The sequence below is a fragment of the Dasypus novemcinctus genome, chromosome 7, assembly GCF_030445035.2.
Source record: "Dasypus novemcinctus isolate mDasNov1 chromosome 7, mDasNov1.1.hap2, whole genome shotgun sequence".
NCBI lineage: Eukaryota > Metazoa > Chordata > Mammalia > Cingulata > Dasypodidae > Dasypus > Dasypus novemcinctus.
This window is the reverse complement of record NC_080679.1, coordinates 54,148,078-54,167,933: the sequence shown is the minus strand read 5'-3', so window position 1 is coordinate 54,167,933 and position 19,856 is coordinate 54,148,078. Positions and strand designations below refer to the sequence as shown.

General features: G+C 36.4%; 1 protein-coding gene and 1 pseudogene across 1 annotated transcript in view; both read right to left on the bottom strand.

Moving 5' to 3' along the window:
* TMEFF2 (transmembrane protein with EGF like and two follistatin like domains 2) overlaps nt 1-19,856 on the bottom strand; it is a 255,536-nt gene that overhangs the window by 222,862 nt on the left and 12,818 nt on the right. The window contains exons 3-4 of the mRNA XM_058300478.1: nt 19,600-19,729; nt 14,816-14,842 (exon numbers count right to left, since the gene is read on the bottom strand). Coding sequence (XP_058156461.1) covers nt 14,816-14,842; nt 19,600-19,729 — 157 coding nt within the window. The remainder of the gene's footprint in view (nt 1-14,815; nt 14,843-19,599; nt 19,730-19,856) is intronic.
* LOC111767017 (josephin-1 pseudogene) lies at nt 6,530-7,107 on the bottom strand (annotated as a pseudogene).

Sequence of the window (19,856 nt, the reverse complement as noted above, 5' to 3'; positions counted from 1 at the left end):
GCGATGTACATTTGCTCCAGCTAACAGAGGAACTCTTGTGTCTGTACCATCAATGACAATTCTTATCCACCTCTGGGTTTACTATGCTATTCATTTCCTAGATTATTCTCTAGTATTCCATCAATTGGCATTTACATCTCTAAATTACCATTTTCAGCCACATCTCCATTTATAAACAAGCTGTTACTATGTATTACCATCCACTCTATACATTTCCACACTTTTACAGTAAAGCTAATTAAAACTCCTACATACATTAAACATCAGTAGTCCATCTCAGTCCTCTTATCTCCTTTAAAAATTCACCACCTACCACCAATCTTGAAGATATTTTCCTACATTTTCTTCTAGAAGCTTTATGATTCTTGCTTTTATATTTAGGTTTTTGATCCATTTTGAGTTACTTTTTGGATATGGTGTGAGTTAGGGGTTCTCTTTTCTTCTTTTAGCTATGGATATCCAGTTCTACTGTTCTGCCTGAGCTGGGTGCATTTGACAAGCTAGTCAAAAATCACTTGACCGTAAATGTGAGGGTCTGTTTCTGAATCATCAATTTGGTTCCATTGGTCTATGTGTCTGTCTTTATGCCAGTCCCATGCTGTTTTTACCACTGTAGCTAGGAAATACGATTTAAAGTCTAGAAATGAAGAGTCCTCCAACTTAGCTTTTCCTTTTTAAGATGTTTTTGCTTATTCAGGACCCCTTACCCTTCAAATAAATTTGATAATTGTGTTTTCAATTTATTTAAAAAACGCTGGGGGAATTTTTATTGGGATTGCACTGAATGTGTATATCAATTTGAGTAGAATAAACATCTTAATGGTGTTTAGCTTTCCAATCCATGAGCATGGAATATTCTTCCCATTATTTAGGGCTTTTTCGATTTAACATTGAGTTGTAGTTTTCTGACTATAAGTCCTTTACATTGTTGGTTAAGTTTATTCCTGAATACTTGAGTTTTACCTGATGTATTTTATTTTCACCACTCTTTTGAGACTTTGTTACTTTTATTGATATAATCTTCATTTTTAGACTCTCTTTCAGGCCTCTCTCTCCTGTCTTGTCTTTTCAGGCTATAGCATACCTTTTAGCATGTACTGAAAATCTGGTCTTTTGGTTAGAAATTCTCTCAGTTTCTATTTACCTGTGAATATTCTAAAGTTGCCCTCATTTCTGAAAGACAGTCTTGGTAGATATAAAATTCTTGGCTGGAAGGTTTTCTATTGTAGTATCTTAAATATATTATACTGTTTTCTTGCTTCCATGGTTTCTGGTGAGAAATTAGCACTTCATCTTATTGGGTATCCCTTGTATATTATGCATTACTTTTCTCTTGCTGTTCTCAGATTTCTTTCTTTGTCTTTGGCATTTGACATTCTGATTAGTATGTGTCTTGGAGTTGGTCTATTCGGATTTTTTTGTATAGGAGTATGTTTTGCTGACTTGGATATCTATGTCTTTCAATAGGGTTGGGAAATTTTTTACCATTATTTCTTCAAATATTCCTTCTGTCCCTTTTCCCTTCTCTTCTCCTTCTGGGACACCCATGACATGAATGTTTGCATGTCTCTTGCTGTCATTTAGTTCCTTGAGACCTTGTCCACTTTTTTTTCTATTCTTTTCTTCATCTGTTCTTTTGTATGTTCACTTTCAGAGGCCATTTCTTCAAGCTCACCAATCCTTTCTTCTGCCTCCTCAAATCTGCTCTTACATGATTCCAAAGTATTTTTAAGTTCATTTCTTGTGCCTTTCATTCCCATAAAATCTGCTATTTGTCTACGAATGCTTTCAAATACTTCCTTATGCTCATCCAATGTCTTCTTTTTTTAAAAGATTTATTTTATTTATTTCTCTCCCCTTACCACGCCCCCCCACCCCCCATTGTCAGCTCTCTTGTGTCCATTCATTGTGTGTTCTTTTGTGTCTTCTTGCATTCTTGCCAGCACTGGGAATCTGTGTCTGTTTTTGTTTCACTATCTTGCTGCATTAGCTCTCCGTGTGTGTGGCAACACTTTTGGGTGGGATGCACTTTTTTCATGCAAGGCAGCTCTCCTTGCAGGGCACACTCCTTATGCGTGGGGTCCTCCTATGCAGGGGACACCCCTATGTGGCATGGCACTCCTTGTGCATATCAGCACTGTGCATGGTCCAGCTCACCACATGGGCCAGGAGGCCCTGGGTTTGAACCTTGGACCTCCTATATGGTAGGCAGACACTATCAGTTGAGCCACATCTGCTTCCCCAAAGTCTTAATATCCTTAATCTCTTCGACCACCTTGGTGAATTTCTTAAGGAGATTTGTTTGAACGTCAATGATTAGTTGTCTCAACTCCTTTATGTCATCTGGAGGTTTATCTTGTTCCTTTAACTGGGCCATATCTTCCTGTTTCTTAGTGTGGATTGTAATTTTTTGTTGGTGTCTTGGCATCTAGCTTACTAGAGTATTTATTCTGGATGCAGTTTTTCTCTTTAGGGCTTCCTGTCCTTTCTCCCTTGCTGGCTGTGCAGTAGGATTCAAGGATGCAGTTGGTTCTACAACTTAAGCTGTCCTCATTGCCGCAGGGACTGATGAAGCCTCTCCCAACTTTCTCTTTTGCCAGGGGTAAGGACAGATTCACAGCTGTGTGGAATAATCCAAGTCATGCAGGCTCAGAGTGTAGTTGCCCAGAAAGATTGATGAAGCTTCACACCCCTTTCTTCCCTGTCTGGGGTGCAGATGGAGCTGCAGGTGTGGGCAGCAATCTATGCAGTGCGGATCCAAGATGACCGTGGTTGCCCCTGTAGACTTCTGATTATTCAGTCTGTGCCAGCCAAATGTACCTTCAGTTATCTGGATAGGCTGGTGCAGGGCCCACCAGCTTCCTGCCAGAGATGGGTCTGAATCCTAGGCTAGGGCTGGAGGACAATCTGGGTGAAGGAAACTGGTCCCTAGAGTCACTGTGATTTTTGGCCAGCCTGGCTTCCCCTCATACTGGGGGTGGAGTCAAAATTGCAACTACAGGCCTCTGACTCAGACAGGTTCAAACTTTAGCCATTCTTATGATTATACTTTAGCCAGCCCAATTTACTAATCAGTAGCTAAAATTGGTGGCCAACAGTCACTTCCTCCTCTGTTTATTGGAAATGGAGCTTTAAATTCCAGTCACAGAATAGCTCCTGTGGTGGCTTGTGCTTCCAAAGTAGGATGACCACTGGCCTCTGTGGCATGGCCAGTAATTTCCCAGAGAGGCTGGTGCAAGTTTCTCCAGCTTCCTCCCTATTGGAGGTGGGGTTGGTGCTTAGGCTAGAGCTGCAATCTGACCTGGATAGAAAGAAGCCAGTCCTACCAGCACTGTGATTTTCATTCTGGCCTCCTTTCCCTCATGCCAGGTGCAGAGTTAAGATGGTGGCTACAGGCCTCTTTCTGACTTGGACAGACTTAAACTTTAGTTATTCTTAGTATACTACTTTAGCCCGCTGAGAATTTACAATCAAAGTTGAAGTTGGTGTCCAACCATCTCCCCCCGCCCTATTTTTGGGAAGTGGAGCTTCCAATTCCAGCTGCCGAATAGCTCCAGAAGAGGCTTGTGCCTCCAAGTGGAGGATGGGCACTGGCCTCTGTGGCGTGGAGTGCTCTACTTATTAATCTTCTCCACAGGTGGGCAGTCTCCTCCTTCCATTCCTTCAAGGATTTTGTAGGATGCTCTTCTTGTCTCCTGGATCCCCCAAATAGGTGCTTCAGATAGCTCTGGGTATTTACTTACTGCCCTATAAGAGGAGCTGATTCTAGCTGCTCCTTACTCCACTGGCATCTTGCTAGTTGTCTCCTCCCTTATTTTAACAGTGTGTTCTCAACATAGCAGCCAAAGTAATCTTTCAAAATCATCAGATCCCATGATAGCTCTGCTCCAGGCCTTCTGATGGCTCCCAGCTCACTCTAAGGAACTTGTCTGTAGGGTCACCCCACCTGTCTTTCCTCATCTCTTATCAAGCTCCCTGATGTTAGTCCAAGTAATGTTTTGGATCTTGAAACACCCCAATTATGTACATGCTTCAGAGGTTTTGGATTTTCAATTCACTCTGCCTACAGTGTCTTTCCCAGTGAAGGCTTGCTCCTTCTCTTCCTTCTTGTTTTTCTTTGTTCAGGCCTTTCCTGACAACCCCAAGCAAATGAGAAAGCTCCCCAAATTCCTTATTCCATCTTTTTCCCCCTCCATAACATTCATTGCCATCTGACAGTGTGTTTACAGTTTGGGTCTCTTCCTAAGAAATACACCTATAAGGACAGGGATTTTGTCTGTTTTGTTCATTGTTCCATACTCTACAGGTTGTAGTTGATGCCACGGTGCAATGTCCACATTTTTTCCCCCACCCAACATTGGAATACTCATTCTTCAGTTACTGAGAGTGTTGTAAGCAGACAGCTCTAGCCGAATCCTACTGCAATGACAGATCAGTCATAGGGATGTAAAGGCCAGCCCCTGAGCCTGGATTCATGACAGCCCATAGGTTCCATCCCATCTTGAGAACTCAGTGTGCACTCTACTGCAACTTTGGGTTTTTTTATTTGTTTGTTTTTTGAGATTTATGTAAAGGAGTTTTCCATTTTTAATTTTTGGTTAAACAAAATACATCTTTTGTAACCAAGTTAGCACAAGGTCAACAAAAAAGGGAATAAAAGCAAGGAAAACAAAAAGGCTTGGGTTGTCCCTTATTGGGTATCAGGGTCAGGCCTGCTCTGTTCCTTAAAGGTGGGGCTTTTTGCCCTTGAGCATGGGCATGGGTCCTTGTTCCTAAACATGACAATTGGATATGAACAGAGAAACCAGTCCTGAAATGTTTAAGTTTAAGCATCTTTGCATATCCCATTGGCTCATGGACTCCAAGTCCATGGGGACTCCTTTGAAGTGTCACTTGCACAGGCCAAGCAGATTTGTGGGTTTCCTCTTCCCAAGAAATGGCGTATTATCACTGACAGTGCCAGTGGACCCAAGGTCCTGCTTGTGTCAACAAACAAGGTTGGCCATATCTTCTGGCTGGTGGTTGTTAGAATTTTACTGTGCAGGGATACGTTGCTCTCTGTGGTGCAAAATAGGTCTGGTGCAGAAGAGATTGTGGCCAGTTGCTGGGAAGGGTGTAATGCAGTAGCCCCATGGTGGCCTCTGTTACTCAGCATAAAAAATGGCCTTGTCAAATTGAAGATACACGTGCAGAAAAAGTGCTGGTGTAAACATGCACTCCTTTCATAGTGGGGAGAAAGCCTCAGCTTCAATTCTTTAAGCCTAGGCTTCCCAAGCAAGCCCTGGGCTGGCTTTGCTGTTGGATAGAAGTCTGGCCAGTGGAGCAGCTCTCAGGTCTGCCAAAATCATGGATACATAAGGGCTAGTCAGGTCTCCTCGGCCTGGCCACAGGCCTAGAGACAACCACAACACTGCAGTGATACATACTGTAGTATGATATTTACTTCCCCTCCTCTTTTGTTTTCCAAAGTTACAGGAGAAAAGTGGCCTACAACTATTTAACTAAGTTGATTTGTAAAGGAAATTCCAAAAGGATGCCAAACCCAGGTCCTACAACATAATGCCCATCATCATCCAACTGGAGGGCTCTGCTTTTGTTACCAATGACTCAGAGCCTCTAAGCTAGGACTTCCACTGACTCCAGCTGCTCTTAAACTCTGAGAAGCTCATCTTCACAATACTTTCTTCACCCAATTCAGTCTCAACAAAATGATATTTGATCTTGATGGGACACCTTTTTTCCCCTGATTTTGCCAGAGTGGGTCAGCTGGGAAAACTGCCTTTTGCCTTGGCTTCTGTTTCTGAGCCTTCTAAATCAATGTAGTGAAAGGAAAGGAACAACATGGAATGAGAGCCACCCCATGCCTGCCCCAGTTTGGCTTTAACCATGTCCTCTTAGTTATTAATTTCACCCGTCATGCTAGCATATTGCAGAATTCAACCACTTGGCTGAGAATATTAGAGAGCTTTTCATATAAAACTCCAAGGATGGTCATAAACAACCCTTAAAAATAGGGGAAGGGATGACAGTGAGGGTTGGAGACAGCATGCTGTACTGCTGCTGGGGCTTTGGAGATGGTTTCCTAACACACTTGAACACTCTGGGTCTTTTGGGTGAGTCACATGGACTTTGTGTGTTGTCTTCAGACCCACTGATTGGACAGGAAGGGCAAGTGGAGGTAGCATCTCCAGATGAGTCTGGAGCAACAGTGCCTGATTAACTTCAGCTGAACCTATGTCAAGTCTTCAAAGGAAAGAGGAAAATCACCTTTCTTTCTCCTCTCTCAAAGAAAACTAAGGGCCTTCTAGAGCTTGCACTAAGCACAAAGAGCTCCTACCTTCCTTTCTCATGAAAAAATAATGCTGGTGGTTGTTCTTGTCCCCATATCTGTCCTATTGCACTGTAGAATCTATACAGGGAAACTGATTAGATGTTTGGGGCAGTGGTAGGGACAGACCCACTGTATGGGCCACAGCGCATCATGGAGGATTGAAGGGGTGAGGTGAGTGGAAAGTTGGGTAGAACTGTGTCACACATGAGCCCTCCTACTCTGGTGGGCCTCTACCTCTTCTGGTACCATTAGCAGGAATTCAGTTTTTTCCTCGCAATGATGATACAGAAATTCCTAAGCTGGCTCTTACCTACAATCCACTCAGGCATATTAAGTTTGCAGTCGAGATTGCAGCAGGTACCCCCTACCTCTTGAATGCAAATCCAGTGCTGTCTTTTGAGAGTTAACTTCAGTGGATCATAGCACAGGCTAGAAAGCAGATTCATGATGAAGCCCATGACATTAGAGAGAGGAAGGACACTGAAATCCCTGTGCTTGCTCCACAAAACAGTTTCCCAGTCCTTGGTCTCAAGTGCTGCCACAATGACTTTCACTTCTTATTGTCCATTTTCCAAAAGGGAGTCACCACGGTATTTGGAGATACCTGTTGAAAGTCTCTTGCTGCATTTCCCAGGTGAAGGTATTGCTGTCCTAGAAGATGTTATTGAGGGCATGAAAGGCACAAAGCTTCTTGCTCTGTTTCTCATGGTAGATCTCTAGGGCAGCTCCAATGATTCGGACTTGGCCTTATCTCCTTTCCATAGCAAGCAACTCATGATTTTCCTTTTAGGTCCCAGAAAGGGCTAAAAACACCCATGCTTCCCTCTTGAGGAAGAATGTGATCCTAGTCTTTTCCCACATTCCTGAGGCTCACCTGATTCTCTGGTGCCCATGGTTTATGCTTTGTCACCAGGAAGGAGAAAAGGTCATAATCAAAGGGGGAAAAAAATCCAATTCTTCCCTCTCAATAGCAAAATAACTTTTGGGTTAGTTTATGTCACTAGCACTGCCGAAGTGCAGAATTTAAAAAAAATTTCATAAAATCTAAGATGTTCTTTTCCCCACCCTCTGCTCCCACCTCTCTCCCAAAAACCCCACAATTTTCTTGCTGTATTTTCCTCCCTATAAATGCCAACCAGGCCTTAACACGAGGACCGAAAAGAACCGCTCACAACGCTCCTTTTCTTATGTTTCCTTCGAACCAGAAGGCCAGTGATTCAGAAGGAAAGGCCCAAGAGGTGAATAAAACGCCAAACCAAGTAGTGCGGCCTCGCGAGTGGCGCTCCATCCCCTCGGGGTGGGGGTGGGAGTGGGGTGGCGCCCCGCAGGACGACCTGCAGATCCCACCAGGGCGGCCTGGGCGGGCAGGCGGGAGCGCACACCTGGGCCCAAGAAGGCAGCCCTCGCCCAGCGTGCCTGCTGCGAAACGCCCTCCTGCAGCAACTGAGCTTGCGCTAATTTAATTGTGTTCAATTTCTTCCTTTGCCCAAATCTGCTTTTTATTTCCCACAGATGCTGATTCTGGGTAATACTCAGTAAACTTTCTGATCTCAGAGTCTACTTTTGTGAAACTCTACCAGGTCTCAGATGAAGAAGCTAAAAACAGAGGCTAAGTGACTTGTTCACAGTCACTGTCGCTGGTACGTGGTGGAGACGAAACCAAACCCAGGTTAGCTCTAGAGTCTGTGCTTTTAACTACAATCTCTCGCTGTCACTTTCACAGACATACTACATATATATTTTCAACAATTTAAAGTATATCAAATACCTTAGAAGGAATACTCATAAAAGAAAAGGAACAGGTTAGGGGTGGGAGAACGGAGGGTAAAAGTAATAGGACAGAATACATGGCAATCATTATGGCGTGAGAAGCATGATTAACATGTCAATAACAGACAACAAAATCTCACTGGAGGTAGAGTACTACGCTGAATAGAACATATGATTTCCAAAATAAAAGCAAAGGTGGAAAAGTCATAAGGAGAAGGGATAATAAAATCTCATTAGGTTCATCGAGGACATTTATGATTTATATAGAGTATGGGGTCTGGTGTACTTGTTGCAAACTAGTACTAAGAGGTGGGTAACTTCGTAGACTAGTTTCTTTTCCTCTTGAAGTTCAAGGACTGACTTATCACAATGTCCTTGTAATTCAGGTAAATGTTAATCCTTTCTGATCTTCATTCACACATTCAAAGACTGTTGTTTTGATTAAATAAATTAATATTATGATAGTCTTGTTATAAGCCATAGATTCTTTTACAGATAATTATACTGGAACAGAGGCATCCTTAAAGATTTATCTAATTCATGCTCTTATATTTGTTTTAAAAGAATCTCTTTCTAAAAAGCTTTTCTTCTTAGATAATCTTAGAAAAACTTTGCAATGCTTATAGTCCTGATGGAAATTCTTCCTTGTAAGTATTCTGAATTCCCTTTTACTGTGAATATTTCCCATTTCTTGTCTTTTGGTTTTCTATGGAGAAGATATGCCTGCCATTGTAGTTTTAAAGATAATCACTTACTGTTTTGATATTTTGACATCATGCATTATTTCTGATCTATCCTTGTGTAACCACAGTTCTTTCGAACGGATTTTTCTTACAATATTGCCATCTCACTTCTCTTCAAGTTGTAGTTATTACCCCTAAGTAATGAAGACTATGATTGGAGTTGTAGAGTTCTTATTATCACCCCTCCTCATCAGTACTTTAAACCATGGACTTAAAAGCACTAATTAAAAGATTCAAACTTATAATAAACTCCTCAGAGAAAGTATATTTTAAAGTAAAGAATAAAGGCAATATGAATTTAAAATACTTCCTTTTGAATTGTTCAGTGTTCAAAGTTCTTTGCATTGTTTTTTTTTATAATTATCTTTCCCGTAAGTATATATTATTTGTTTTACTGATAAAATAAATGAAGCTCCAAGGAGATTGAGAGTGCAAATCAAGTAGCTATCTTCAAGTCAATTAAAAATTTAGAATACAAATCTCCTGATTCATAATACAAAGCCATTTCTATCACATTAAACACAATGATTAATTTACTTTTTTTAGATTATATTTTTACACAAATCCATATGGGTGATTCAGACAAGAGTTTGTAGGACTCATTTCACAATCCCAAGAAATCTTATCTAGAATTCAGATAACTATTACTGCTCTACTGGAAGGGAAAAAAAGTTTACTTTTTTTTTTAAGGTGATAGTCATGTGTGAGAACAAACCACGGCCATGTTGATAATAAAGTCTCCTTTTTTCTCCCTTTTCATTTTCTATCATGCTCATCTTGTTTCCTGCCTTCTGTTTGTTTTCTGTGTTTTCCAATTTCGTTATCCATTATGTGTGCCTCATTCATTCTACCTCTGTTTCATTACTCCATGGCAATACTGTCTCTCTTTGAGGTGAAGAGAAAGCAAGATGGATTCCAACCTATGAAAAGCTGAGATGAGATTTCAATTGAGGTTCAAATGGTTATCAGTGCCTCCCCAGGCAGGACAGCAGTTCTTAGGTGTGAGAAAGCAAAGACAGTAGTTTCTGCTTTCTAAGTCACGTGTTTTGCCCTGGAAGAATCACAGACCTTGCATGCTTGGTAGAATTTCCTTATTGAATCAGTATTTCAGCTGAAGCTGTTTGCAATTGATTCCTGTCAGACTGTAATGTGGATCCAACGGGGGGGAAAAAAAAAAAAGAAAGAAAGAGAAAAACGTGGAAGGGAGGCATATTGTGCTTGCCAGAACCTGACTGTAGAGGGGGCATGAAGGCAGGTCAATAAAAGTATTTAGAGAGATAAAATATTGCAGGGAGAAAAAAATATTTAGCCTTATGTAAACATATTTTTATGGAACAAATATCCAGATCCTTGTTGTTCCCAGTATACTTAACATTTTATTTCTGCAGGGGATTATTTTCCTTTTCATAATTAGAATGATATTTTTTCACATTATGGGCTGTGAAAAGAATTTGCATGTAATCTCCTTGAGTATAAAGAACTGTGTCATAATCTTCTGTATAGCCCCAGAAATCTTACTGTAACTACTCAGGAAATATTAAGCTTGTTGAATTCAGCAAAATTCCTGAATATTATAAAAACCATATTAGAAAGATAAAGATTTTTAAAAAATGATTTTAAAATTCTCAAACTTCTTACAAACTCTTTCCCAGTCTTAGCAATCCACATCATCAGAAATAGTGGCTTAAGTTCTACAGTTTATTGCAATATAAGCTCTTCTTTTTCTATCCACAACGTATAGGAAATAATTATGTAAATATGGGGCATCTTGACTAATTTTATATAAAGATAATATGTTCAGCATAATTTTGCATTAACAGTATGTTGTAATTGATTTTCTGCACCAAAAATTATCATAATCACAACTATCCAGATAATTAAAATAAAAAGCAGGCTTTCTTTATTCAAATAATAGACATATGTTTAACTTGATTTATTGCTGCACATCTCAGACATTAATCTGTTAAAATTATCTTAAAACTATATAAATAATTAAGTTGTATAAATAGGCCCAGGGCTCCGTTTTATTTCATGAAATAAAAACATACCTACATTTAATTTCTTTAGATGTTCCCATAAGATGTTATTAAAAATTTAATTGTAGATTTTGCCTGACACAAGGCAGGATAATGCATCAACTAAGATTTAACAGTGATTTTGATAGGTAAAATATGGTTTTTCATTTTAATGGAATATTTTTAATTTTTAACAATCTAGCAAAACTCTAATCAGTCCAGAAATATTTTTAAGAAGAGTGTAATGGAAAACATTCAAAGCTTTGTTTTTATAATATAACTGAAAGACTTTGGGAGGAAAGCAGGGGTTAAAAATTATCCATCAACCACCCACACACCTCTAGATTTTGAGAGGAGTCTCCTTAATACTTTTTCTTTCTGCAGTATTGGTAGCTTAAGGAAGTTTGTGGGTGGATAAGATGTTATTTTCCCTCCTACACACACCCGTTTTCTTATTTATGACATTAAATCTCCATATATATAAGTATTTGAAATACAAACTCCTTTCTTTCAACCAGTTTCTGAGATTCTTCAGAATTTCATCCACCATTACCTTTCATAGCATGATTTATGGTTAATTATAGTTTTTCCCAAATTTTTATTTCAAGTGTGAGTCTCTCCAAATCAGGTTATTTTATGTAGATATGCCTTTCCAACCAAACATTTTTATCCGAAAGCACAGTTCAGTAAATAGCAAGTTTTTTTGCTTAAAACTAATAATACAAAGATACTTTGTCTTGATCGGTTTTCTTAAACACTAAAAGAGGATACAGTCATAGAAATGGGATAACTCAATCTTTAAGATTTATAAAGTGTTCATTTTTTAGTACTCTGCAAAATACCTTGATGCAAGAATGAACATTTGTGGATCACGTTAGAGATACAATAAACAAGTTTTATCTAAATAAAGTTAGCTGTTTGAATTGTTTCATCTACATAAACAGATCGATAGTTAAAGATCTTAAAACTCCCTATAAAATTTATACTAACAAGTCAACAAATTCAATGAAATCTTTATATATCTTTTATGTAATAATAAAAATGTTCCCTCAAAATGAAGTAAATGACAGATATGCTCTTGTGCAAGTGCTTAAGGTTAAATTATTTTAAAAACTCATCAAGTCTAATTTTCATTAATAATGTAATAGTCATTCATTTTAAAAATTTAGGACAATCTGAAAAAATGTATTTTTAAATGATTTTAGATTTGGAGGTTAAGTTTTATCATTTATGATAGTCACATATTATGACTATTTTGCAAGTAAATTTCTTCACTTCTTTACTCTTTAGGTCAATGCACTCTACTTGTGATATATATTACTTTTGTTAAAAAAAATAAGAAATTATACTTATAGAGACCAGTGAGAAAAATGACTACCTGTGATTGTGGGATTAGTCAAACAATTACAGTTAATTCAATCACTTCTGATTAACCCAAAGGCAAGTGATTCTGGCCCCTAGGATACCTTGGTAATATGAGATCAGTCAGAATACAGAAGCATACCTATCCCTAGTACATACAGGTGGTAGGTCAAGTATATTTTATATGCAATCCAATGCATATGTGAGTTACACTTGTGTATATCACTTTAGAGTAGATTTTTAAATTCTAGTCATTAAGCTTTTTTGGTATCTTGCAATAGAATAAGAAATGTAAAGAAAATGGAAAACATTAGTATTTTAGAGCAAAGTAACACATAGACCAAGGGAAAAATAAATCAGTAAAAACAAAATGAAACAAAAACAAAACAAAACAACAATAAAAATCCCATTCAAGTTCAGTCCCTGATTTAAAAAATCATAAATAAATTACAGTGCTAGTAGTAAATCTTCATTATCATAACTTTCAGAATAGTAACTACTTGTAAAAATATAACTGAGAATTTAATAGCTTATACGCTTTCTTTTTTTTCTAAAGCAAATATCTCTTAATAAGTTGCTTTCTTTTTCTCCATGTTATTATATAGCACATATAATTAAAAGGAAGAGTAAAAGGAAAAAAGAAGGAAAAGAAGACAGGGAAAAGAATAGTTTCAAACTGAAATTTATGAAATTTAAGTTATACACAAAATATTCAGGAGATTGACATTATTTCTGAAAAATATCAGCCTTATTCAGATCGTGTGATAACAATGAATCAAAGATTTCAATATAAAATACAGCAAACAAAATGACTTTACTTCCACTTGCATGTGCTAATCAGAACCAATAAAAACTGGACACTAGTATCTAAAATGTAAAGTACCTCTTTTATTTCAAAAGATGAAGAAATGATGGATGATATAATAAGGGACTCAAGTAAAATAATCCATATGGTAAACTTTTAATAGAACAATGAAGATATTCTGTGTTTTGTGGACTGGTTTGTTTAGTTTTGTTTTTAAAGATGTTAGAAAATTAAAAGGTTTGTGTGAATAGTGGAACAGTTCAAGGACAACACAATATCTAAATTAGGTAGTCTACACAGAAAAGTAAATGGCTGGAAAATATGCATAATTTTGTATATTAGCTATTTCCTTCCAAAAGGAACATTTTTTAGTTGATTAATTTCTGAATTTTCCAATGGTGAGACAATCTTTTTACTTTCTTTTTTTCTTTCTTTAAGATTTAATTTGTTCTTCTAAGCTCTGCTTTTCAAAACCTTTAGGAAAGCTTTCTTAAGAAAACTATATAAATCAGCTAGGTATAAAACAAAACAAGAGCAACAACAAAAGTAATTACTTAGAAGTAATAAAAGACATCCTAAAGTCAAATGAATGTCCAAAGTCGTTTGATGTTAAAATACATTTCATGTCCTTGTGAAACTCAGTCTTGACTCCTGTTTGGTTTTAGTCTTTATGGTTTAAAAAAAAAAAAGTACTCCAATATCCTGCTCTAATTGTGTTCTCTGGCTATTGCTTATTTGCCAATTAAGCTTTTTACTCTGTAAGACAACTTGATAAATCTTTCAAGTATTGCCCCAACTAGATAATGTCTGAATTAGATATCTTACTTTCCTGTACCAGAGACTTTATTCTACCAACCTTTTATTCTGCATTTAAAAAGTAAAATTAACATGGAATCATACCTTTATTTTGCAGAACTCAAGCAAAGCCTTAAGAGAATATCTATGCATGTTTTCTTTTCTATCTCTTTTGATTATTCTTGCTTAAATTATATCTAGTTTTCTTGCTTTATGTATAAAGGTTTAACCTTATTTGGATTTCATTTCGAAAATTATCTTGGGAGATTCATTTCGAAAATTATCTTGGGAGATGAAAGTTCAATCCAGAAATAAAATCGTTCTGTGACTTTAAGTACATGGACAAAAACTTAAAACTTTCTTCTTCTCTTATCCTGTATACTTCCTTAAACTTAATAATGAAAATATATATCTTATTTTAGTTAATATAACTACAGAGTAATGTAATAAAAGAGGTTAAGACAACATTTTACTTTCACTGGTTTAAATTTTGTTTCCTTTTTACTTTTCTTCTATGAATTAAATACCCTTCACTTTTAAATTATAGATTTGATAATTAAGACTTTGTCAACATGATAGTTACATGTGTGTTAATATTAACACCTTATAATTGAGGGCAGTATTATGTATTTTTTAAACCCAATATTTAAATGACTTCCTGACAAATTCTGTATCTTCTATCAAATATATTTGGACGCTTTTGTTAGGAAGTTTTGATACTTTGTAAATTTGTCTCAAAGATAACTCACATACAAACGAATGAACAAAGAACAGCAGACGGAGATGAGAACTTAGTATGATTCAAAAATATATCAAAGAATTTGCATGGTATAGACATTTAGTTAATAGAGAAAATGTTATTTTTACGTTTTCCCTTTCCTAAAATATAAAATGTCAAGTTGTCCAGGATATCTATAATGGAAGATATATGAGTAAGTATCCATAAGAAATATTCAGGAGTAAGTCTTCAGATATATAAAAAGGCAACTCCTACCTCCATCTCCAGATCCTGATCCTGTATCTGGGAATAAAGAAGAAAGAAACAATTTGTACTTATTTAAAACAACATATTCAAAAATACTTATGATTTTTTTTTAGTTTAAGCTTTCCTTATTAATTTAAGACTGTATCATTAAGAAAATCATTAATATTTAGTTCAAAACGTATACTCAATTTAATTTCATTTCCATTCACAAAACTTAAAAAGTACATTCTCTACCATATTCTTTCTTAAATTTTATGAGAAAAGCATTATCTAGCTTCAGAATAATTCTTAAAATTGAGTACATAAAATCCTTCATATTTTTATTTTAATCAGTCAAAATTTGGTGTCATTAACAAAAAAATTGAAAAAGGGACACATAATCAGTGAATTTAAGAAATTAAAGTATAAGACATGACAAATAAATTCATAATTGAGGCTTATATTCATGTAAATTGCAAACACACAATGAGAAGGACAGTTTAAGAATTACTGTCTTTTAACATAATTGCTAATTATGTTTTCCAAATTTCACAATTATGGATAAGTTGATCTGCTAAAGAGACTAAGGTCAGCATTTGGTTTTGAAATCAGTGGAAGAGTGAGCTTAACTTTTGCTTTAGTGCTTTAAAGTTGGATATTCCCTGAGTGAGGCTGGTAGAAGAAAAATTCTCCCTTCTGGATTTCTCTTTCTCCATTTCTCTCTCTCACTCCCAAATAATAAAAACTAGTCCAAGTTGTCTACTTCTGACAACTCAGTACAGAAATCTCCAATTTTCTTTCTCTCTTCACCTGGTCAAGATATTAGAGTTGGTAAATGGCCAAGAATCTCTCTAACTTGGTCTCTAAATCAAATCTATTTTGACTAGTTAGAGTCAAGACCACTGAGTTTGTTTCCACCTGTTAAGAGGAGACATCATCTTCCTTCTGCCTCCCCACTTCTTTCTATTCAAATTCCATTTTGGTTATTTATTTTCAATGTTGATGCTAGGCAATTGGACTAATATTGGTATTCTAGTTGATATACTATTATTTCACATTGAAATGCCAACCAGAAGTTCAAGACCTGGATCAAATATCATTTCTATGACTTTGTGACTGATGTTTTATTCCGATTAAAACAAATTTTACACCTGTACCTCTTTATTGAGAGGTAACACATGGAAAGAGACACTGGATGAAAATCTACAGAAAGCCAACACATAGGAAAAGAAGAGTTGCTTCCCAAATAGTCCTCCTCATTATCATGTTATGGCATTATCACTGCCATAAAAGAGTAATAGTTCAAATTGTCAGCCTTGGTAGAAACTCACATTAACTAAGTTAGCAGGCTTTGACACTGTAGTCAGTAATAATGTTTACTAATTAATTAACTGCCAACGTAACTGGGCATATATCTTTGGGCCAGTATAGCCTTTCCTTAATTGGTAAACTAATTGGTAAAAAAAACTTTATAATAAGAACCTTTCTTAGTGAATGTAGAATCAAGAAAGAATTTTAATTATATAATTTGATTGTTTAATGATAACATATCAAGAAAGGCTGATGCAGTCATCTCCAGAATATGAGAATATTCCTGCCAAATGAACTGATAATCCTAAATTGCCTGAATGACCTATGTTTGTCAATTCTCCTGTTTTGTATACTTTCTCAGCTAAAATTTTAACTGATCTGTTTTTACTTTCACAAGACTAATTTAGGTTGACTACTTTTTGTAATCATCAGGGGCTAATAAAAAGTTTACTATTGTAATACTAATACAGTCTTCCTGTATTATAGTTGGATATACATAGTTTTCTTTTTCCTTTTACACTAAAACTATAAACTTCTTCAAGTCAAGGACTATATCTTGTTCATCTTTCTATTCCTATTGTACTATACATAAGAGGAAATGCATAAATGCTTATGGATTCCCAGATCCAAATCTTACTCATTGGATGACATAAGGCATGTGATTCAATTTCTCTAAGCTTGTTCCCTCCTCTACAAAATGGGTATAGTATTCCCTAGCTCCCTGATCTATTTCGAGACCGACTGTACAACAGCATATTTTGAATGTGTAGCTGTCTCAGGAAGATAACAATTAAAATGTTGAGAAAATATCTTTCTTATTTATCTATAGGTTTTATAATAAATACATATGGTTGTGGGGAAATCAATATAAAAATTGGCAATAGTATTTTATGCTTCTAAAAATAAGACAATTTTTGTTTGATTTGACCTAGGTTAAGCAGATAGAGAAAAAAGGAAGAGTAGACTGGAAAAATAGTCACTTAAGTTCATGGCATCATGAGAGAGTGATGGGAACCTTTAATGGTTTCCCTATTATAAGATGTATCATCTTTGCAAAGTAGAGATAAGTAGCCTACCAAAGCCTTCTGAGTCAGACAGAAGCACATAAGAAAAGAAGGCATGTCATTGGACATTAATCTGGGTTCCTAGTCAGTGCCTTTCATACAAAGCAAAAAGTGAAACTGGCACTGAGACCATAGAGCAGACTGCCTAATATGAGCCCTTTTATGCACATAAAAATTTTCTAAGTTCAATGAAATATAATAAATAAAAGTTACATTGTCTATTGCCTTTTCTTCCTAGAGATCACAACTTGCAGCCTATACTCAGTGTCAAACAGCATTAAAATATAAATGGAAAACCTATGAAGAAAAGAATTAGCATCCCTTTATTAGATAAAAAGTCAGACCCCCAATTTAGTTACAGTCAGACCTGTTTAATCAAAATTCCTTTAGTTCATCTATCATAATTCAGATCTAAAACCTTTTAGATGTACAAATCAATGGAAGATACATTCAGCAAGACTGGCTTCCTAATTAAATCCTGTAGAAATCTAAGTATGTGAGTGAGCTAAGGATGGATTATTTTTTGTGATTAAATTTTCTACTTGACTAAGAATTTACTTTTGTATTATAACTAGCACATTAGGGACTAGAATGGAAAGATGAATGAATCAGGAGAAAGTGATTGTATATTTTGACTAGAATTTGGAGGTTGCTAAGTAAGAAAGAAATTTTGCTACCAAACATCATTAGCCATTAGAGTAACTTCAGGACTGTTCATCATGACCACTGGCTGCCTGTTGATCCTCATTTCGCTGTTGTCCTGCATGATCTCAAGTAGGCAAATCCTTTCCTCAACACTCTGATGTTTGCCTACATCCTTCCTGGTTTCTGTAGCTACATCCTTGAGCTGGGTGTTCCATTTTTTCTATTCCGTTTGTCCTAGTTTCTTTTTTTTTTTTTTCTTTTCATTTTTTGTTCATTACATAAGGTAGATTAGTTTTTCATAATTAGTTTCCTCCTCATCTTTCTATCTATTTTCCACATCCTTGTTATGACAGTAGCACGATGGTCCTCCTGTTTCCTTACTGGGGAAGCCTATCCAATGACTCACATTTTAATGTCACTTTTATTTATTACTGCTCATTCTGCATACAGAGCAACAATGACCAGTCTGCATTAGCAAATGAAAAGTAAGTGGAGCGCCAGTCCAGCTTGCTTCCTGGCCACCCTTCCAATCAAGCATTCCCATCTTTAGGCAAAGAACCATTCAGGAGAAAAGACTACTTAAAAAGATAAAAATAAACCTAGCTCATTGTCCATAAGGAATTATACTATTCTTTTTTTCTCATTCTTAGAAACTTTGGTAGCTGTCAATACAATTTAGAATATTATCAGTCACTAACAACAAATAGGTGGCTTCAGATAATCCTTTAAAACCCATGAGACTTTTCTCCTTGCTCATTTTCCCTCCTGCTCCAGCTCTTATATATGTAACTTTAATATAATCCCCGGGTGCAGAAATATCTGTGATCTGAGAGGGGCTTTTTTATACACTTTTCCTGACATTATTCTTCTTTATTTCCATTTTTGGAGAAAGATGATATTTTGCATTCTATTGTGGTTTTTTTCCTGGAAATGCTTATATCATTCAATTCCTCAGGAGCCATGACTTACAGAAAGATATTAATTTTTCCTTTGTGCTATCATGGACACTAAAATTTCTTTAATGTATAGTGATTTTGATGTCTCATGCCTAACCTAAAAACAGCTTCATTTTACAGCATTGCTTTAGCCAGCTGAGCTTTATTCACCTCCTCTTTCCCACCTATAATGCTGTTCAACACCTAGCAACCACTGTATACAAAACAAAAACCAGAAAAGCTGAAGAGCATATCAAGTCACACTTCTTTATCCTTATTGCATTCTTAGTGCAGTCTATCAATGAACTAGGTAACTGTGTCAGAAAGAACAAATATCATTGGAAATAATATCTATCACCCAATACATCCTTTAAAAATATATAATGTGCCAAATGATAAGATTAGCATTTTGGAACCTGCTAAGGTTAACTGAATCTTAACTTCAGAACCCAAACTTGCAAATATTTCCTCCAGAAGAAAATGCTGTTGTTCAAACCAACCAACTAATAGAGTTTTATCCACATATGGAGAGATGTCTATATAGTTGGCACCTGGATGATCAATTCTAGATTTTGAATTATATTTGATGTCTATTCAACTATCTGTATGTGATTAAATAACATCTGTATTAAAATCTAGAACACCCTTATGGTAGATTTCACTTTTCTTCCAGAAATGATTTGAAACATAGGAAGAGAAGAATAGAAATAATGCATGCTTTGTACAAAAGAATAAGATGCTTCTCTAACCAATATTCAGACAATTATTTGCTTAGAGTTGACATAACAGGAAAAGCATGGTTTTATGGTTCAGAATCCATTCAGAAGGTTTCAGGCAGTCTTCAGACTCACATACATACCTGTGGCGCATGATCCTTCTGACACCACAAGTATCTCACTCTGCTGTTTGCACGCAGCCTGCCGCAGATAACATTCATTCTGATAACTTTCCCCATTGGAGCCACACACAGGCACATAGTCACTGTTGCACTGAGGAAGACACAGGCAGAAGTCTATAGTTAGTATTAGGATCTACATTCCTCTGCCATCCTTCACAGAAATTACCATTTACAAAAGCAAGCACTTTTTCTTCATTTTCATTGACCCCATAATATCC